At 35.5% G+C, this 23,408-nt stretch overlaps 1 protein-coding gene across 1 annotated transcript in view; it reads right to left on the bottom strand.

Moving 5' to 3' along the window:
• Positions 1-424: 424 nt before the first annotated feature.
• ACTR3 (actin related protein 3) overlaps positions 425-23,408 on the bottom strand; it is a 72,595-nt gene continuing 49,611 nt past the window's right edge. The window contains exons 7-12 of the mRNA XM_050752093.1: positions 22,667-22,810; positions 20,441-20,614; positions 7,493-7,585; positions 7,197-7,322; positions 3,331-3,414; positions 425-1,666 (exon numbers count right to left, since the gene is read on the bottom strand). Coding sequence (XP_050608050.1) covers positions 1,571-1,666; positions 3,331-3,414; positions 7,197-7,322; positions 7,493-7,585; positions 20,441-20,614; positions 22,667-22,810 — 717 coding nt within the window. The 3' untranslated portion in view covers positions 425-1,570. The remainder of the gene's footprint in view (positions 1,667-3,330; positions 3,415-7,196; positions 7,323-7,492; positions 7,586-20,440; positions 20,615-22,666; positions 22,811-23,408) is intronic.

The following is a 23,408-nucleotide window of genomic DNA, read 5'->3' as shown; positions in this document are numbered from 1 at the left end:
CTTTTACAATTCCATACTCAAAGAAGGAAGATTCACAAAAATGATTATAGGATTTTAAATATTCAGATCCACTCTAAACAAAAACTGAAGTTTACTCCCCAATTCTATCTTCATAGTAAAAACAAAAAACTAAACACTTTATATTATTTCACTTTTGAATAGAAGTATTCTAATCCTAACGTGTTATTTTCATGAATAATGGAGTTCAAGTGTTCACTGACAATTGCTAGTAAAAAGCCTATGAAACATTTCCCATTTTATCTTTCTATAAATAACTGGTAAAATTTTAAGGTCACAAGAAATTTTCCACCATACACATTACAGAGATTTCAATAACTCCCAAATCTCAACAGAAACAGATATCATATCACATACATAAAAACAAAGTAGAATTACATTACTTTAAAAAAAAAAAAACATTAGAAAAGGTAATTCAGTTTTAATTTATTTTCATCACTTTTTCTTCATAATCCAGATATTTTAAAATGCAAAGAAAATTAATTTTCAATGGTATGTTCAGGGACTGGCACTAAAAAAAATTTTCAGACTGCAAATGAGTTATACAAATGAAAATATCAAATGGAGATCCAGTTATCAAAATGAAAGCACTCAACATATTAAAAGTTCACAAGTATTTGTATTGAGCACATTAAAAAAGTCAGCTTGCTAACAACTGTTGTGATTTTAAAGAACTATTGCAGAAGTCTGAAGAAAATAGATTTATTAGTTAACTTATAAAGAGATTAAAGAGCCTGAAACAAGTATTAAAAAGAAATTTGTGCCTTTATTAGAATGTTGTTAGGCTTTAAATATGCCAATTTTGATAAATTATTGTTGTTGTTTTGTTTTTTTATAAGAAACAACACTACAGAACTGCAATACTGGTCCAACACTCTTGTCTTTACTCTTCTTTTAAAGCAAGAAACAGAATGCAAGTAATCAGAAAGCACTAGCAGGCATCAGTTAATCCAAGATACTAGCTCTTAGTTCCAAAAGCACTTGCAAAGAAAACCTTTTCGGGGGAAGGGGTGGAGAGGGATGGAAGCACTCCATAATAACTGGAATCCCATGAGTGTGTATGCCAAGTCTCATGAGGCTATTTTTTGAATTTATCCTTTACTTGGTCATGGTTTTTTCCCTCAAATACAATTTTTCTTTGACTTTTTTTCCTCAAAGTATAAAAAGTATGAAATATAAACAAGCTCTTGCACTGCACACTTAGAAGTGTACAATTCAAGCATTATAGAGCTATCTACACACTGATAAATCCCATCAAATCTTGGATAATTCATTAATATACAAAATATCAGGGCACAGAAAGAACTAAAACCCACTTCTTTTTGTTACACATAAGATTCAAATATTCAATCTAAAGAAAAACACAATCACTTTCGCTCTCTTCTACATCTGCATGTTGATACACTTATTAAAATATTCCTGTATAATCATGTTTGGTGTTACTATTTCAAGTCAGGTTTAAAACCTCAAAACCAGCCATCCAGACAAAACAGGTAATCAGAAAGATTATCTCTTCCCCACCTCCCTAACCCCAATAACTATGAAGTCAATTTTACGACATGACTCCAAACACTGGATTGTGACGACAAATGCTAGGTCCAATTTCTTCATAGTCCTTTTTGGTGTGGCATACTTGGTAGAACTCAGGCTGAAAACAAAAAATGTGTATTTTTATAAAGGTCAAAAATCTACCATCTTCAAAGTATACTGAAATAAATTTTAAGAGTGATGCTTTAAAATAGATGTTAAGTCTAAAATGTTTATTATTAGTCCATTCATGGCATGAAAGCTTAGAAATTCTAGCAGCCATGACTTACAACCAGCTATAAATCTTTATCGGAACTCCAAAAGAGCAATTAACTCCTGTCCCCCTATCCTTGTCTCACACACCTGCCGCGAGGATTCTGAAATTTTGAAGAATGGAAGGTTCTCAAATGCCTAGTCTCTTCTGTTGAGACTTTCCCACACTTTCATTGCACCAATAATGTAAAGAAGCAGCATTCGCCTAACTACAGATAAACTACTCCTAGTCATGCTATGATCATTTTTCGTCTAGTTCTAAGAAATGTCTAGATCATTTGCCTTCCTCACTCAAGGTCTGGAAAAGATAGACTGTTCCATGCTGTGTTACCTCATTTCTCAAGGCAAAGTCACAAACTCAACTAGGTTATAAGGCCCAACTGAAGAAGACTAACATTGAGGAATTATAACTTTCACCTCCTATTTTGGAAATGGTTTTAAATCCAAAGTTGTACAGTTATTCAATAATTCAGATAAAAGCTCCTCCATTTTAATATTCCATGCACTACCAGAACAAAACACCAATACTTCCTAGGTTAATGGTATTAGAACACTAGAATACCTTTTAAGGGGGCTTTAAAGACATTTTAATTTGGGGACAGGATTTAGAATAATTCCCTTTACTCAGTGGAGAACATCATACTTTCTATGCAATGAAACTTAACTTTTACCTTAATGTTTTTAAATACTTAAACAGAACAAACAAGGACCTTCTGATGACTAAATTACCAGCTTTAATAGAACTTTCCCTACAGATAAACTTTAAAACATAGTATAAAATGGTCACTCTAAAACAATGGCTAGCAAGCTTAAAAAAAATAAATAAATTAAAATGACTTCCAATTAAATTTAAATTACTTCCAATTTTTAAAATACTACAAATACATATAGACAAAGTTTCCTATTATTTTTAGATAAAATTTAAAGGAATTTGCTTTGTTCTTCACTAAGTACAGATAGACTCTTCTATCTTAAAAAGTATTTATAAATTTAAACATAAGCTTCAGCCAGGTGCAGCAGCTCACACCTATAAACTCAGCGCTCTTTGGGAGGTTGAGGTGGGACGATCACTTGAGCCCAGGAGTTTGAGACCAGCCTGGGCACATAGTAAGACCTCATCTCAATAAAAAATAATAATAAAGGCCGGGAGCAGTGGCTCACGCCTGTAATCCCAATGATTTGGGAGGCCGAGATGGGTGGATCACCCAAGGTCAGGAGTTCGAGAGTAACCTAGCCAACATGGTGAAACCCAGTTTCTACTAAAAATGCAAAATTAGCCAGGTGTGGTGGCACACGCCTGTAGTCCCAGCTACTTGGGAGGCTGAGACAGGACAATCACTTGAACCCAGGAGGCGGAGGTTGCAGTGGGCCAAGATCATGCCATTGCACTCCAGCCTGGGTGACAAGAGCGAAACTCCATCTCAAAAATAAATAAATAAATAAATAAATAAATAAATAAATAAAATAAGAAAACAGTAATGATAAAATAAAAGTAAGCTTCATCACACTCACCGTGGAAGCCAGCATTGATCCTCCAAACCAAACTGCGTATCGCTGCATGTGGTGTGTAATGACTTGTACATCAATAGGTTTTGGCTAAGAAAGACATAGTAAGATCATCTTCATAGTAAATTCAAATAACAATTTCTGTGTCATTTAACCTTAAATGTACATATACAAAAATACTATTTGTACTAAATTCGAGTGGTATCTTACAAACCAGAAACAACTGAGACTGGCTGTCTCAGGGAGAAGGGGTTGGGAACACTGTGGAAGAGACTGGGAGGGAACAGAGCAGAATAAATGGAAGGAAAACATCAATGAGTACACGTTTTATACAGTTCTGACTTGAAGAACCTAAACGTTAGTGTTTTACATATTTAAAAATAATATCTTAAAAGAAGGGGAGGTTGGGGCAAAACAAAGTACAGCAAAAGCAAATTAAACTAATTGTACTTTTTTCAAACATAAGCATACTAAGGTGAGGAAAGGGACTAACTCAAGCAACTTGTGAACACAGTATTTTGCATCTTATAAGCCTTCAGGCTAAAGATAAAATATAAGCAAATACTGAACTCTAGTTTTGGGTCTATTTTTCACAGTATGGATTAACAATTCTGAAACTATTATATACATATTCTGGGATTAAGCAAAAACATAAATATATTATATAGATAACAGGAGCCAGGCTTCTCACTGTCACAGAAGGGCATTACAATACTGAAGGGCAGAAAACTAGAGTGAACCCTCTACAACTGGAGACATCCGCAAAAATTCATGGTTTTTAATTTACGTAGAGAATTAGATATAGATGTAGAGACACACACACACACCCCTAACTCTAATCACTGAGAAGTCCTAGACTCCATGATACCCCAGTAGTAATGAGCACAAAGCTTGGTTTCTCAGCAATGTTCTCCACTAAAAGGAACAAGACAAAGATGTCTTGAAGAAAGAAAAGGGGGGAAAAAGGCTGATTCCAGGGCCAGAAAGAGAAAGTACAAGATCAGCCTGAAACACCTTGCTATGCCAGGAAGTACAGAGGTAGGCAAAAAAAGATGTGGCTACATCCAAAAAAAAAAAAAAAAATCTAAGAGCCATTTGAATAACTCCCACTGGTCAAATCTGGAAAAAAAAAAAAAAAAAAAAGGTGGCATTAAAATTAATGATGAGTGGTATTACTGGTATTATGATATCACAGTGATATTAAAGATACAGACCACAAAATGAGAAATCAGGAGTTCATATAGATATTACTAAAAGAATAAATGAATGTGGGAGAAGGGAAAACTCTTCCTTATAGTAAAACAAGACTTAAAAACATACAAGGAATGATGGAATTTGCAAAATGCCATTTAGCGACTACCACAGCAATAACTGTTTTAGGAAAGAATCACAATGGATGCTAAAAACTAGTGATTGAAACTTTAATGAGCAACAGGATAGTCTGAAGGTGTCTCCTCATAAGATTCTTATTAAATATAAAGGAAAACAAAATAACTTTACAGTGAAGAAACCTGGCAGACACAACTTCAACCAAATGCTCAAAATCCACACACAGGACAAATTCTATCATGTGTCTACTGATACAATGCACTAAAAATGATACAACTTCAATTCTGTGGCATCACTACCAAAACTACATAATCTGAACCTAGTCAAGAAGAAATATTAAACAAACCCAAGCTGAAGGATATGCTACAAAATAAATGACTGTACTCTTCAAAAATGTTACATTCATTCAAGAAAGACAAAAAACATTGAGTATGTAACAGACTGAAGCAACACAGTAAGTAAATGAAACATGCAATCCTTGACTGGATCCTGGATAAGGGGAAAAAAAAGGTATTTGGTTTTCCTTTTGTTATAAGGGACATTAGTGAAACAACTGGTAAAATTAGAATCAGTTCTGTAACTAGATAACACTGGATGATCAAGGTTATGCTCATGATTTTGACAACTGTAATATGTTCCTGATTTTAGAAATATACTAAAATGACTGGGGATAATGAACCATCATATCTACAATTCAGTGTGTGTGTATGTGTGTGTGTGTGTGTGTGTACACACACATATTTATAGTAACAGAATGATATGGCTTTTTTCAAAGCTGTTTGGTTGCCATTAAAAATTACAGACTGAAGGAGAATGAAGCCAGAGATAGATAGATATATAAACACATGCTATTAAGACCTATAAAAGTTACTAGCAAGAAAAATTAAGGTGAAGAAGGCAGTCCTCCAGAACACAAGGTTTTTCATATACATGATGAGCATCCCAAATCTGAAAATCCAAAATGCTCCAAGATCCAAAAACTTTTTGAGCACCAATATGATGCTCAAAGGAAATGCTCCCGATTTCAGATTTTTGGATTAAGGATATTGAACCAGTATATAATGCAAATACTCCAAAATCCAGAAAAACTGAAAACCTGAAACACTTCTGGTACAAAGCAATTCAAAAAAGGGATACCCAACCTGTTTCTTTCGATATGTGGATACAGTACTGATCACTGGGTAAATTTATTTCTTATTTACAAGTGTAAAAAGAGTTTAAAAATGTTAAACGATCTTACTTTATTAAAATACTGTACTCAAAAACATACAGCATTGTTTTTTACTTATATATCTGTAACGAGTTATTAAAAGCTAAATGGCTACTTAATACATCCATAACCACACCATTAGGACAATCAATGTCAATCTCTTAAGCATTCTAACAAAAAAACCGGAATATGCACTACGTTCATTCACATAATCAATGTGATTAGTAGGATTCTCAGTACAGAGAATTTAAAATTATACTTGCAAAACCCAATGACTTCTTTTTTAGGTAGGAGGTAGGGTAGATAGGTATGTGGATAAGGAGAGTAGATGGATGGACAGATGAATGGATGAATGGGTGGGTGGGCTGGTGGTTTGGTTGGTTGGGAAGGGGATGCAAAAGCAAAGGCAACATTTTAAAAGTTTACTGAGTAGACTTCCTTAAGTATGAAGTCATGACGTTATAGAGACAGAGTTCAATATTTTGCCTTCTACCCAAAACACACACTTTTTACTGCATTCCTATGGCTAGGTTTACTCAAGATAATCAAAATACAGGTGCTGAAAAGAGTCAGCCATCATGCAATTTCTCAACAATCAGCAAACCCTACAGAGTTGTGCTTTACTTTTAAGTAATTCTGAATGATTGTGGAAGTCTCAGATAAAGTGCTCATTCTTGGTAATTTTCCAAGCAGAAGGTATTTTATTTAGCAACTTATCCTCTAAATCAATGTTCTGCTTCAATATTTAACAAGGATGAAAAAAAATGAAAAATCTATCTCTAAATATAGAAAGCAGACATCTGAGAATTTTAAATTAATTTTGATTTTTTTTACCTCAAGCCTAAAGGTCCAGGACATGTAATACAAAAGTTACTTTGCTAAACCACCAATTTGATTGCACACTTTGAGGTTGCTATGTGGTAGCTAAAGTCAGTTTTTGAGAGCAGGCTTGACTACTCAACAATGGTGTCAATCTCAACTCAGCTTCGTTGTCCTTCTATAGTACATAAAATTTTGTGGATCCAAAATTAATTTTATTGTTGGTGTATCCAAAGAAATCTACTATATTAATTATCTATGAGAGAGGTATAGAAAAAAAAAGTCTTTCCACAGATATTACTAAGAATTATTTTCCAGAAATACAGACAATATCCTAAAAGAATCAAATGATCCAGAATATCATAGACATAAATCTATAACATTAACCATTTCCATTAGAATACTTGACAGGTTCCTCTTATTTTCCTAAATCAGAGGGAATGTTGGCAAATATTTCTCATCCCAATCAAGGAAGGCACCCTCAACCTTCTCACCAATAATCAAAAAAACCAACCTTCAATCTACCGCCACTCAATTCCTCACTTAATTTCAGCCGGGCATCTACAGTTCTTTTTAAATCTCTTTGCAAGCGACGTCCAAAGTCCCTGAACATGGTTGAACCTCCAGAGAGGACAATATTCTAGTGGAGAAAAAATAAATATAAATATTTAAAAAGAAAAGTTTAAAGGTATACAGTACTGAAATGCTATTATATCCTTTTTATGAGAGGTGTTTAATATCAAAAAATGGACAGACTACATCAAAGTTTTTTTTAAGTTAGACCTTGAATAACAATTTTGCTATAAATACCTTGTAGAGAGGACGCCTGACATCAATAGGACAATTCTGAATTACTTCATCTACAACTTCTGAGATAGGCTGTGTAAAGTCTGGATTAGCAAACTGAAAAATAAGTTGGATATATAATAGAGATCATATCACTACTGACAAATATCACAATAAAAGGTTAAAGTCTTCAGTTCAAAAACAAAAGGCCTTTTAGAAACTATTAATACTAGTCTCTAACAGATTCAAATTGAAGACACTGAAATCAGAAAACTCAAAATTATGATGATAGATACCATTTTATAACTATCAGAATAGCAAACATGTAAAGTCATACATATACTATGAGCTGGCAAAAATCTGGGTAAATGGAAACTTTCATATAATGCTTGTGAGAGTATACATTGATGTAACCACTCTGGAGAATAATTTGGCAACAATAAAATAGTGACATGGTCTGGCTGTGTGTCCCCACCCAAATCTCATCTTTAATTGTACTCCCATAATTTCCATGTGTTGTGGGAGGGACCTGGTGGGAGATAACTGAATCTTGAGGGTGGTTTCCCCCATATTATTCTTGTGGAGTGAATAAGTTGCACAAGATATGATGGTTTCATCAGGGGCTTCTGCTTTTGCATCTTCCTCATTCTCTCTTTGCCTGCTGCCATCATGTAAGACAGGACTTGCTCCTCCTTGCTTTCTGCCATGATTGTGCGGTTTCCCCAGCCACTGGAACCGTAAGTCCAATTAAACCTCTTTCTTTTATAAATTGCCCAGTCTCAGGTATGTCTTTATCAGCAGTATGAAAACAGACTAATACAAATAGCTAACAAAATTATAAATGCACATACTAGTAACTCCACTTCTTAGGACAAACCCTGAAGAAACTCTTCAAACATGTATGCTGTCACATATGCATATTTACTATAGCCTTGTATCTAAGCGGAAAAACCTGTAAGTCCATCAACAGGGGATGAAATAAATAAACGTAGTCTAAACTCATTATTCATGATTCCGTATTTGTGAATTTACCTGCTTGCTAAAACATATTTATAACCCCCAAATCAAAATATGGTTATTCATGGACATGCACATGTGCAGAGCAACAAAAATTTGAGTCCACTGATGTGCACATTCCCAGTTGAGGTTGAACAAGATGATACTCTGCTTTCTAGTTTCAGCTCTCATACTATAAACAAGTATCCTTTTCACAGTTCTATTTAGTGACACAGTTTTCATATTTTTGTTAGTGATTTCATTATTTAAAATGGCCCCCAAGCATACTGCTGAAGTGCTGGCTACTAAACACAAGGAAGCTGTGACGTGTCTTACAGAGAAAAAGCCAAGTTAGATAGCTTTGCTCAGACATGTGTTCTAGTGCTATTGAATATAAATGAATATACTAAAATAATATACTAAATGCAGTGCCTTTAAAAAGAAACATACATGAAACAAGGGTATACATTAATGGGATAACAAAAATGTTACCAGAGGCTCAAAGAAACCTAACACTGTATTTCCCCTAGGAGCAACAGCTTAGTGTTCACTAATTCAGTGCTCTCAAGAACTTTTTGGCACATCTACTTTGAATAACATCAGCTGTATATTCAAACAATGATATACCACAGTCAAAATAAACTTACTATTTCCAAACAGCTGGCACTAAAGAAAGACACACTTTTTTAAAAACTTAAAAAAAAAACAACAATAACTTGATGCTGGACATGGAGACTCACACCTATAATCCCAGTGCTTTGGGAGGTCAAGGTAGGACGATTGCTTGAGGCCCAGGGTTTGACACTAGCCTGGGCAACATAGTGAAACCGTCTCTACAAAAAAAATTAAAAACTAGCTAGGCACGGTGGCACACACCTGTAGTTCCAGCTACTTGAGAGGCTGAGGAAGGAGGACTGCTTGACCTACGAGTTCAAGGTTACACCGAGTTATCATCACACCACTGCACTCCAGCCTGGGGGACAGAGAGAGACTCTGTCTCTAAATAAATAATCAAAATCTAGCTCTAATTAGTCAAAAACAAACAAGTACTGTTTATCTCCTCAGCTACTCATTTTTATAATTAGGTTGTACTAACTGAGAGACAATATTCCTTTATTTATTAAACTGAGTCTGTAACTGTATTGATAATTAGTAGGCATGTGTCAATTTTTTTCCAGGTTTTTTTTTTTTTGAAACTGAGTCTCGCTCTGTCACCCAGGCTGGAGTGCAGCGGCGCAATCTTTGCTCACTGCAACCTCTGCCTCCCGGGTTCAAGCAATTCTCCTACCTCAGCCTCCCAAATAGCTGGGATTACAGGCGCCCACCACCATGCCCGGCTAATTTTTGTATTTTTAGTAGAGACAGAGTTTCGCCATGTTGGCCAGGCTGATCTTGAACTCCTGACCTCAACTGATCCGCCTGCCTCGGCCTCCCCAAGTTCTGGGATTATAGGTGTGAGCCACCATACCCAGCCTTTTTCCAGTTTTTAAGATTAGTTTTAAATTATTTACAGGTTGTGCATACAATGAAAAGAGATTTAATGTTATCGAAGTGACACATACTAATACAAAATCTTTTAATTTAGATCATGTAAAACATCACTAAGAAAGATTCTACTGACCTTTATTATAATAAAAGAAAAGAACCTGGCAGTCAAAATCTATCTTTTTGAAGCATGCTGAGGAGTGTACATAAGGAACTCTAAGAGGAATACACACTGGGTATGAAAATGTGGCTCATATTGAGCCTTTAGAACCCAACCTACAGACTAGGGTAAATTTTATCTGTCAAGGAAAACAGAATAGAGCTCAACTCAGCTGGCTCTATAAGTAATTTAAAGACAAGCTCATGTGCTGGCAGAAAATGACTTAGTTACTGATTAAGTGTAGTGAGCAGCAGAATCAGAATCCTAAAAATTTTATTTTCCATGAACACATCCATGATCTTCAACAACCATTTTCAGTTTCAGACTGTGAAATCTTCTAAAGAGCCTTCAGTTCTCAAAACACTGTATTTTTATGATCCCAAAGTGACACTTTAACCTGAGAACCTATCATTTGCTCTAACTATAAAGAAAAGATTTACTTCTCCAAAATCTGTACAGAGAATATTAACGACCTGACAAAAATGTGTTCCATAATACTCATTTTTAAAAGTGTTATCAAATTGCTAACACAGAACTTGTAAATTTTTACATTGTCCTTTGTCGTCTGTACTCTTCAGTATTTGCCTAAAACAGTAACACACACACACGTTAACCTTCCCATAGTCCTTTTCCTACCTGTAAGATAGTTTATCTGCTATACCATGCTCAAGTAAAAGGAAAAAATAAGATTATTCAGTACTGTGCTATATCTCTGTGCCCCCCTCCCTTTTTTTTTCTTTTTTTTGTTTAAGATGGAGTCTCGCTCTGTCACCCAGGTTGGAGAGCAGTGGCACCATCTCGGCTCACTGCAACCTCCGCCTCCCATGTTCAAGCGATTCTCCTGCCTCAGTTTCCCGACTACCTGGGATTATAGGTGCCCGCCATCATGTCCAACTAATTTTTGTATTTTTAGTAGAGATGGGATTTTACCATTTTGGCCAGGCTGATCTCGATCTCCTGACCTCGTGATCCACCCACCTCAGCCTCCCAAAGTGCTGGGATTACAGGCGTGAGCCGCCGCGCCAGGCCCTGTGCCCTTTTTATAGTAGTTTTTAATCAAGAACGCACAGAAGAGGCCAGGCGCAGTAATCCCAGCTACTTGGGACGCTTAGGCAGGAGAATCACTTGAACCCAGGAGGTGGAGGTTGCAGTGAGCCAAGATCGCGCCACTCCACTCCAGCTGGGTAACAGAGCAAGACTCCATCTCAAACAAACAAAAAAAGAATGCACAGAAGAAAAATACAGAACCTTTAAATATTAACATACCCTAGATCCACATACAGAAATGCTAATTTATTTTTTAAAAAAATGGAGTCTGACTTGAGTATATATTTGAAAAAAGTATAGGAACTACTGGACAACAGAACCCCAAGTGAGAACTGGTAAAATATAGAGTAAAGCAGTAAGCGATGACTATTTAGTACATAAATGAAGAAGAAAAAGAATTAACAAATTTAAAAAGTGATAATAAATTGTTAAGAGTATTCAATGCTTTAATACTAACAGATTCAACCTAGGGTCTCTCATACTATTTTTCAGGCCTTTTCTTTTACTGTCAGCAAAATAGTCAGTTCTGCCTCTAACTGCTCCCTGGTCAAGTCTTAAGACTACTGATGCTGAGAAAATTAGAAGAGACTATCAAGGAAAGAATATCTTTACCCTTCTCCAAAAAATACAGGAAGTAGCAAATATACCCAAATAAACACAGTAGTCCAAATATTTCCTATACCTGGAAACTTATTACACAAGTTTTAAAACCTTAGGATGATTTTCTTAAAAAAAAAACAAAAAATTTCCTTTTAAAAACAAAATCCAAATGCCAAACCCACTTCTTCTAAAAACAGCTATTTCTAGTATTTGTGATGAACTTACAGAACTACAAAAATAAATTTCCTTATTCTTTCATACATTTTATCCTCAGCGCTGAAGTACTGGACAGTTCAGATGCCTACACTTTCATCTAGTTGAAACAAAAAACCAAGTGAATCCTTCAAATGACAGAGGAACTAGGACACAGAAGTATCCATCTAAAATCACAAAAAAAAAAAAAGTGTGTATGACACACTTTATAAAATACAAAAATCAGGTCTATTTTGAGAAAACATGGTGAATAAACATATGTATCTAATTTTGTTCTCTTCCAAAACACTACTCTACACTATCAGTAAAGAGAATTTTTTTTCTTTTTCTTTTTTTGAGACGGAGTCTCACTCTGTCACCAGGCTGGAGTTCAGCGGCACCATCTCCACTCACTGCAATCACCGCCTCCTGGATTCAAGCGATTCTCCTACCTCAGCCTCCTGAGCAGCTGGGAATACAGGCACATGCCACCACGCCCGGCTAATTTTTTTTTTTTTTTTTTGTATTTTTAGTAGAGACAGGGTTTCACCATGTTGGTCAGGCTGGTCTTGAACTCCTGAGCTCATGATTCACCCGTCTCGGCCTCCCAAACTGCTGGGATTACAGGCGTGAGCCACCGCACCTGGCCTGAGAATTTTTTAAAGGAAAAATAAAAGTATTGAGAGCAAAGCAAAACCAGCAACAAATTTGGTAAGCTGGAAAGCAGATGGACAAGACGTTGCAAACACTCCAAAACAATAAGTCATCAGTAAAAAACAAGAACCAAGCTATTTTATACCAAAAATTCCCTCTCCACATTCCCCAAAGAACTGGCTGACCTGGGTAGCTTTGAATTGAGGTGGAAGGAGGCCAGGAAGAAGGACGGGTTGAAAGTCTCTCTAAGAAGCTGTTAAAGCTCTAGATCCTCTCCAAAGAAGCAACAAATGCCGCCTCCTCATCCAAAGAAAAAAGTGATGAATCCTATTCTCTACACTGAAGAAAAGAGTTTCCAGGACTGTAATACACAGCAGAAAGTACTAAAAGGGGAGTTTTACGTGAAGGTAGGCAACCTGCAAAGTCTCTTCCCACTTGGCTGCCAGCCGTTACCCAGCAGCCAGGAGTCTTCTCCGGAAAGTAGCTAAAAAGACCTAAAGTAACACATATATGGCATTCCCCCAAAGAAAAGGCCACAGTCAACAAGCCCTTTTTTTTCTGAAGTGGAGTTTCGTTCTTGTTGCCCAGGCTGGAGAGCAATGGTGCGATCCAGGTTCAAGCGATTCTTCTGCCTCAGCCTCCTGAGTAGCTGGAATTACAAGCGTCCGCCACCACGCCCAACTAATTTTTTGTATTTTTAGTAGAGACGGCATTTTGCCATATTGGCCAGGCTGGTCTCTAACTGGCCAGGCTGGTCTCTAACTCCTGACCTCAAGTGATTCACCCACCCAAAGTGCTGGGATTACAGGCGTGAGCCACTGCGCACAGCCTAGTGTCCCCTTCTTAAATGACTAGTCTGCAAAAGTCTCTAGCAGGAAAACCATAGCAATCGAAACAGAGAAAAACCAACTCGAAACAGACTAAGCAACTTGGAAGAGACTATAGAAAGAAGAAAACTAAAAAACAAAAACAAAACAAAAAATAACCCTATGATTAATATCCTTAAAGAGCCAGAAGATAGACAACAATGAAATAGGAAAACGGTAGCATTTAAAAAAGAATATTCAAAAGTAGGGGTGGGGGAAGCTCTTGAGAATTAAAAATGTTGCCAGAAATTTTAAAACTCCAATAGAAAACTCAGTAGGTAAAGTTGAAGAAATAACCTACAGATTAAAACAAAAAGACAAAAACAAACAAACAAACAAAAAACCAGAAATGCTAGGGAACAAAGGGAAGATCCTACAAGCATCTGTACAGGATGAAAAAACAAAAAAACAGGTCCTATACATATAAATCAGCTTTTATTAACTTCATGTTATAATGGAAAGCAATTAAGCAACGGCTTCAAAATGCTGAAGGAAAATTATTTCCAATCTAGAATTCTATAACCAAACTATCAACAAGCGTGAAGATAAAATGAATACACTTCAGACACGTAAGGTCTCGACATTTTCCTCTCTCATATACCCTAAAAGGGACTGTATTGGCAGATGATCACCAAAATAAAGAACTGGACAGTAGGAGTGAAAAAGACATAGGATACAGGAAAAAGAGATCCAACACGGGAGAGGGAAAGGGAATCTCTAGAATGATATTAAAGGAATACGGCCACTCTATACTGAGTACAGAAAGAAGCAAGTTCAGACTGGGATATAACAGACATTTCAGAAAATTAAACTGATGAATAAACTCTATACATCTGAATATTCTGAGAAGAGATTTATATAACTAATGAAGAGGATCTGGAGGTGAATGAATGGTATTATTTTAGCACTAAGCAAACAGTTTATTAATAACTTCATGGAAAACAGTTACTTATAGGAAGGGAAAAGATTTCATGGTTAACTACATGGCTCAGATATGAACAAAATTTGTGGTCACAAAAACATAAGCACTGAATTTCAACCTACTTGAAATTATAATGTAACAAATGAGATGAAAAGGGAATAGAAAGGTTCTGTCTGTGATGACAGAAGGAGGATTAAAAAAAAAATCTTCCTCTTCCATAGCTGGAATTAGACAGACAACGCCTAACACAGGGCTGGGCACAGTGACTCCTTCCTATAATCCCAGCGCTTCGGGAGGCCAAGGTGGTGAATTGCGCCAGCCCAGGAGTTCAAGACCAGCCTGGGCAACATGGTAAAACCCTGTTTTTACGAAAAACACAAAAATTAGCTGGAAGTGGTGGCACATAGCTGTAGTCCCAGCTACTTGGGAGTCTAAGGTGGGAGGACCACCTGAGCCTGCGGAGGCTGCAGTGAGCCATGACTGAGCCACTGCACTGAGTGACAGAGCAAGACCCTGTTCCCAAAAGAAAACAAAAAAAGCGCCTAACACTGAAAAAAAATTTGAAGTTGCAATATAACCAAGCAATACATAGCTAAGGAGGCAACCAGCAAAAGAAGCAACTAAGAAGAGTTTGAAGTTGTTATCTCTAGAAATAGAAAACGGGGAAAGAAACATGCAGGGTACTCCTAGTTTTTGTTAGGATCTGTAGACCAAGACTTTTAAACCATGTGCATATATATAACTGAATTTTAAAAACAGCCTTTAAAAAAAGAGAAAACAAAACAGGTTTTTTAAAAAGAAACAGGTTTCTCATAGGAAGAAATTACTTATAAGGAACATAAAGCTATACACAATAGAAAATGTTTTAAAGTTAAAAAATTAACAAAGAAAAATTGGTGTATCAAACAATAAAGGTTATTCAAATTAATAGAAAAAATGATACATGAAACATTAGCAGCAAGACACATTTTCATCCAGCCAACTATATCTTTCCTAAGCAATATGAAACACATTTCATTTACATATCTAAAGCTTCAGGGTTACGTATTTATGAGACAGGGTCTTGCTCTGTTGCCCAGACTGGAGTACAATGGTACAATGCCAGCTCATTGCAGCCTCAACCTCCTGGGCTCAAGCAATACTCTCATCTCAGCCTCCCAAGTAGCTGGGACTACAGGCACACACCACATGCCTGGCTAATTTTTTGTGTTTTTTGGTAGAGATGGGCTCTTGCCATGTTGCCCAAGCTGGTCTTAAACTCCTGGGCTTGAGTGATTCGCCCACCTTGGCTTCCCAAAGTGCTGGGATTACAGGCGTGAGCCACCACAACCAGCCTACTTCAAGGTTTTTAAGAAACCAAGGCATCAGCTAAGCTCATTTGTCAAGCACATTCCATTCAAATGCCCATCTCCTATATCCCATGCTATTATCCATCTTGTGGTCATAATCCTATTTATACAGGATATTTGTTCAGGATCTTCTGCAATTTTCTAATTCCTGTCCCCAACTTGGAGCTTTAATATTTTTCTCTAAGATTTCAATTTCATATTAATTGACGTGCCTTAACTGAAACGAGGTCTCACACACTTCTATTAATCTACTCACATATAAACGGTCCATACAAATATCTGTCCTAACTTCCAGCTATGTGTGGTTCTCTCTCCAGTCTCTTGGAGAGACTAAACTGTCTCCACTAAAATGACAGCAAGAGAATTAAAAGGAAAGGTAAATGACCAAGGATGAAACGGGGGCAAAAAAACAATGAATAAAAGATTTCAATCCTGTTTGGAGGGCAAAAAGAGATACTAAAAGGGCATATTGGTAAGAAGTCAATCAAGAACCTTCTAAAGTCCCAGGAATTGAAGGTGTAACAAACCATATAAGTAAAGGTGAAACAAGGCTTGAAAAAAAAGAAACTGCTAAAATCCTCTAAATAGAATGAGACCCACCCTCCTCGGTTCCCTTCCAGACCTTGTATAACAAGAAAGTTAATTCGAACCCCAATAAATAAATGAAGGAATGAATGAACAAAATGAAGCAAATTATACCATTCTGGACATGGGTACAGGCAAAGATTCCATGATCAAGATGGCAAAAGCAAAAAATGACAAATGGGATCTAATTAAACTAAACAGCTTCTGCACAGCAAAAGAAACTTTCAGCAGAGTAAACAGACAACCTACAGAATGGGAGAACATTTTTGCAAATTACACATCTGACAAAGGTCTAATATACAGCATCTATAATAAACTTAAATAAATTTACAAGGAAAAAAACAACCCCATTAAAAAGTGGGCAGAGGACCCGAACAATTTTCAAAAGACGACATACATGTGGCCAATAATCATATGAAAAAACTCTCAACATCACTGATCATTAGAAAAATGCAAATCAAAACCACAATGAGATACCATCTCATACCGGTCAGAATGGCTATTAAAAAGTCAAAAAATATTCTCACAACATCCCTCCTAAAAAATGAAGGAAAGAGAAAATATTTTTTAAAAATAAATAAAATTAAAAAAAAAAAAGGTGCTGGCAAGGTTGGAAAGAAAAAGAAACGCTTATACTCTGTTGGTGGAAGTGTAAATTAGTTCTACCATTGTGGAAAACAGTGTAGCAATTCCTCAAGAACCTAAAACATAAATATTCAACCCAGCAATCCCGCATACCCAAAGGAGTATACATTGTTCTATCATAAAGACACATGCATACATATGTTCACTGCAGCACTTCACAAAAGTAAAGACATGGAATCAACCCAAATGCCCATCAATGGTAGACTGGATAAAGAAAATGTGGTACATATACACCATAAAATACTATTCAGCTAAAAAAAAGAATGAGGTCATGTTCTTTGCAGGAACATGGATGGAGCTGGTGGCCGTTATCCTCAGCAAACCAATGCAAGAACAGAAAACCAATTACTGCATGTTCTCACTTTTAAATAGCTAACGGATACTAGACTTAATGCTTGGGGACAAAATAATCTGTACTACACCTCCATGACAAAAGTTTACCTATATAACAAACCTGTACCTGTATCCCTGAACTTAAAGTTAAAAAAAAAAAAAAAAAGAAAATGAAGCAAATGAATAAACAAGGTGAAAGTTTTGGAAAAGCTGAATTTTAAGGGAAAAGAATCACATTACTTGCCTCAAAAGTGAACAACAGTCTCAGGTATAATACTATAAATATCACAATACTAATGATTTACCTAATAACAATAACCTCACACGTGGGCAGGCTGGAGAAATAACTAATCTAAAAGGGGGCTAGCACTGAAACCACTAACAGTGACATATCAAGAAACAGCTCCATCCATGTTCCTGTAATACCACCACAGTATTTAGAAACCTGGGGGTTAATACCAAAAGCAGTAACTAACAGCTAAAGGATGCTCTATAGAACACAATGGCAGCAGGAGGGTGAAGAGCTGCTAATTTTAAGTCTGTCAGTGTTTTCTGACCTTTAAAGCTGTGTGTATACATCCTTTTTATTTTTTGAGAAACTGCAAACAAAATGTACCACCAAAAACCTTCACATTCCAGTATACTAGTCTGACCACAATTCCTTATCCTTCTCATGCTCACTCCTCTGCTACCAATTCACAATTATTATGTGTCAATTTATCATGATCTCCAATCCCTGTGTCCCTCACTATCCCTAGGTAATTTGGCTTTCAGGATTTGCTCTCTCCTCTATGCTGCAATACTTTAATCTCTGCTTTGTCAAAACCTTTTGCTCCTTTCCCACACCTGTCTGGGGGAGGGGACACTATTGTACAACTAAAAGTTTTGGGTATCTAATCTGCTACCTTGAGTAGAGCACTCACTAGTCACCCTCTCAATTCCCCTCAACAGTAAATATGAAGTCATTATGCTTCACAAGCCCTCAATTTTACATCCAATCCCTTCTCCTAGAACATAAGCTTGATTCTACCTCACAAAAAAATTAAAACTATGAACTATGACGATGAACTTCTTCAACTACCTACCTGTGCCTCTGCCCTTCCTAGTTCATTTTCCTGTACCTATTCTTAATTCCTTCCCTCCTGTCACGGGAGTAAGCCCTCTTAAAAAGTGAAACTATCTTGAGCCTTATTCTCGTAACTGAATTCTTACTAGTCCACTGTCTTTTTCTTTCATAGCCATCTCTCAGAATGTCCACACTACTGATTTCCAAACCTTCACCTCTCATTGAGGCAACAAGCTGCTCTAATGTATCACTCCATTGAAACTGTTTCCCTATGATCACTGACAACCTAGATGCTGAAAAACTCCAAGTACTTCTAAGGTTTCCTCTAATGTTACTTCACTGCAGCAACTGGCACTATTTACCTTTCCTTCTTGAAACATTCACTTCTCTCAATTTTATGACCATAATCCTTTAGCTTGGCTTCTACCTCTCTGTCATCTTCAGGATTCTTTGCAGGTTCCACTTAATCAGCCATAATGTGTCTGTGTTGACGAATGCCCTATTCTTCATCTTTCTATTCCACAGTCTCTTCTCAGCCAACCTCTTCCTTTGTGCCCCACATATGGTGATGACTTTACAACACCCAAGTGTTTGTTTCTGAACCTTTTAAAAGATGCATATAATAAACTCATCTGTGTCTATTTCACCTACTCCTCCCCTTCAGTATTACAAATCTCAATGGATGGCACATTGGGCTGCCCAAGTTACAAACCTGGGAATTATCACAGATTCCTCATATTCTTACTCCCCTCATATCTAAGCAATTACTAATAATGTTGATCCTATTTTTCTCTCACCTCCTTCCTCATTCCCACTGACTCACAAATACTATTCATCCTTCATCTAAAATACTGTAGTAAAATCATCTGTTTCCAACACAATTCACACCTCTGTTCCAACCCGTCCAAACCAATGCTGTGAGAGTAACCTTTCTAATACGGTAAATAATATTTTCTATGCTTAAAATTTTTGCATGACTACAGAATCCAGCTAATTCCCTTGCATAGCATATCTGCCCTTCAAGACTTTGTCCATGAATACCTATCTGGATCCCTCTCCTACTAATCTGTCCTTTATACTTTTCTTATGTAGCACTCTCATGTCTAAGACCTCTGCCTAGCTAACCTTCTGACAAAAATACATATGCTCCCCTACCACACAACTGACAAACACCCATTCATCCTTTAAGTCTCAGTTCAACCATTATCTCCTCTGAGATGTTCTCCCAAGCAGACTTAGATGCTCTTTGTTCCTGTGCCCTCACCAGATACAAGCACTCATTAAAGCATCTGTAACCCTACCTGTTTAAATATTCATCTCTTTTATTCTTTGAGCTCAATAAGAGCAAGATAAAATGATTTTTCATCTTTGAATACCCAGTGCTTAATTTAAGCTGGGATCATGAAAATCCAAACCATTTAACATTTGCTGAGTGAATAAACAAAATTTTAAAAATAACTATTATTAACATTAAATAAGCAAAGTATATATTAGTAATTCTATTAACAAAGTTACAATTCTGATACTAAGTTACCAGAAGAATTTTCCATTATTAAAAGCATGTACTTCTTAATTTAATAAAGCCTTTATGTTGCTAAAACTTCACAGAGAGAAGACTATTTTGCTACTAGTTCTATGTTTTAATGGTCAATTGAAGGTTCCTTGTAAAATGGTCATTTTACACAAATGGGGAGGGGGGAGCTTTCTATAACCTTTCCCAAAATATTTTATTTAAATGATTACAAAACTTTACCTGAGTCCACGACTGAGGGAAGAAAAAAAAAGTTTAAGGGCTCCCCTCTTCCCATGACCCCCCACATAAGCCCCCATATTTTTTTAAAAAAAAAAAGCTTTTTCTAAATCTACAAAAAATAGCAACAATTTCACTTGTTTAAAGAAAAGCAAATTTTTTCTTTAAAAATTTCATAAAACTTTTAAATAAAACTTTTCATAAAAATTCAAACGGTTTTTAGTATACTAATAAAAGTTTTTGAGATCAATTCTCTCTGAATATCCATTAATTGATATTTGCTGCTGAATATTTTTAAACAATTCCGTTAAAAAAAACTTACCTCTGGATGAAAAAATATTTCAGGTCCCAAAAATCTCTCATAACCAACATCGATAGAAAATTCTTTCTTTGAGATAGCATTGATTCCAGTATACTGTTTAATCCATTTTGACCCATCTGTATCATACTTGTTAAATTCTTTTACTAAATCTGGGCAGACATAACTATAACGCTCCTGAAAAACAAATAAACAAAAGTAACTTTTTTTGCCTATTATAGGAACAGTAAAAAAGAATGGCATGTTTTCAGTAAACTAGAATCAAATAAAAAAAAAAAAACTTCTTCAGAAAATAAAATTAGGAAATTAAGCTGGGAGTAAAATTTATGTTAGGATGTTATCATATGTGTAGTACAAATAAACATACTCATCTCCTACACATATTTTCTGACTTTAAATATAAATAATATTTGAGAGATTGGAGAGCTAATTTCTACTACTTCAGTGTTATTTCCTGAAAATGTTCATTAATGTCATTCAACATTTTCTGTCTCAGTAATAATGAATCTCGTGCTCTACGTAAGGAGAATAAAATATAGAACTGAAGAATAAGTAATAATTATGATAACCACACAAATTAATTAGATCCTTAATATCTGAAACAAAACTGATTACAGTCTGAGTAAATAAATGAGCAAAGAAAGAACGCTAAAAATATAAATTACTCCATTTTGTTGCATATTTGGTTATATGACACCTAAGTAAAAGTTTTATCAAAAACACTGAAAAATATATTATAGATTATAACATCATATTTGTAATTTATAAACTCCCAACTGCCAGCCTATATATATATTTTTAAAAAGCCTTCCTTTTCCAGTATTTTTATACATCACAGGCTCCATCCGAGATAGTTGCAAATATTACTAGTAATAATCAAAATACACAAAGAGAAAAAATACTGGAAACGAAAGACATTTGATTCACTATTTGAGGTCTTCTCCAAACCTTGGAAGTGGGAATGACAAGAAATGATACTCCTTTAAAGACATTCAGACTGACCATCAATCTTCTCTGGAATAGATTTAAATCTCTGGTGTTTTCTCATTTTGCTTTAATTTTACAGATTTCCCAAAGATGTTGAATCAGTAGTATTCACATTAACTTTTTATATATTTAATTCTTATGCCACCAACTTGGGGTAACTTTTGGCAGTCCTTTACTAATTTACTACCTAGGAAGTAGTTGATAAATTTTCATTCTTAAGCTCTGACGAGCAAGGAAAATCCCATAAACATGCAAAGAGGCCCAGGCATGGTGGCTCACAGCCAGCACTTTGAGATTCTGAGGCAGGAGGATTGCTTAAGGTCAGGAGTTCACGAACAGCCTGGGCAACATAACAAGACCTCCATCTCTACAAAAACTTAGCCAGACATGGTGATATGCACCTGCAGTTCTAGCTACTCAGGAAGCTGAGGCAGGAGGATCACGTGAGCCCAGAAGTTTGAGGCTGCAGTGAGCCATGATTGTGCCACTGCACTCTAGCTTGGGTAGCAGAACAAGATCCCATCTCTATAAAAAATAAATCAATAAAAATAAGAAATAAAAAATTTAAAAATGTATAAGTGAAAAAAAAAACCATGCAAAGAGAGACAAATAAGTAAAAGTTACTTTTGCCAGGGCAGTTTTACTTTACAAAACATGAGACCCACTGAAATTTTTTGGTTATGTGGCAAATAGTAAGTTTGAAAGATGATGTTAAAGTATTTTGATAGTTTGCATGAAGCATTGATATAATACTTACATGGCAGAAAAAATTTAAAAAATACTTTAGATAGCCTTAATGTTTTTCTATGTGCCCTATCACTTGAGTTAACACTGCCTCTATACTATAGCACAATGAATCAATTATATCAAAATAATTTTTATGACAAAAGCTTTTAAAATTAAAATAAAGAATTCAGTGAAGAAATTGAGATGCAAGCACTTTACAGTGAAATAATTATTTTTAATAAAGAGAATCACAAAAATTTATGGAGAGGTCATTTGGTAAAATGTTCTTATATATTACTCCTCTCAAATATAAAATATGAAGAAAATAGACAAACTTGTAATAATAATTTTCTTGCAAGAAATACAGAGAAAATGTAAATATACTTAAGAGTAATAATTTATAACTGGTTAACAAGATTATTTTAAGTACTGTTCTTCAATTAAAAATTTCTCATGTTAATGTTATAAATGTGATTTTAATTTTTAACTAAATTACACTTCTATCACACTTTTTACCTTTACTGCCTTAGCAGTTTCCAAGGATTGTTCTGGAGGGATTCCTACTTCTCGGTCTCTCAGCAGTTGCTGAATAAAATATGTTATATCTCGTCCTGCGATTGGAATGTGTTTAATACAGCTGCCAATCACATACCCTTCAGCCTAGAGGGGGGAAAAAGATTTCAAATTTACTTTCAATGCTTTGAAAATTAATATAACCTAAAAATATGAACCATTAAAGACCAATTTATCAAGTTAGTGTATTCATATTCTCAAGTACTGTTTTATCCCAGAATTCACCTTTATTCATCAGAAACGATAACTAAGAATGGCCAGCAACTTGAGATTTATTTTCCCAATGACAATTTATAACTATGACTAAAATAACAACACAGAAACAGTAAATTTCAAAATAGAAATATCAAATGGTTTAGATAGCAGACTTTATATCAGATAGTACTATTTTAAAATCATTTATAATTTCAGTAATTATAATTTAGAATGTGTCATAAGAAATTTGACAAAGTGCCTATCATTTTTCTAATGAAGTATGTATCCATTTCACAAACCTGAAACTTTCCACACACCACCATAATGTCAAATAACTAAATTCTGTAGAACTGATTCACAAATTCACTGATGTGTCAGAAGTATAACAAATAGTGTGGCAAAATTAAATTTCATTAGGAAAGAATATTAAGGATGCCTTCAGCGGCCATGACAGAATATTAGGGACTGAACTCACCCTCTCAACTTAAAT

The sequence above is a fragment of the Macaca thibetana genome, chromosome 12, assembly GCF_024542745.1.
Source record: "Macaca thibetana thibetana isolate TM-01 chromosome 12, ASM2454274v1, whole genome shotgun sequence".
NCBI classification, from domain to species: Eukaryota; Metazoa; Chordata; class Mammalia; order Primates; family Cercopithecidae; genus Macaca; species Macaca thibetana.
Note: the sequence above shows the minus strand (reverse complement) of the source record. Positions and strands in the feature narration are given on the sequence as shown.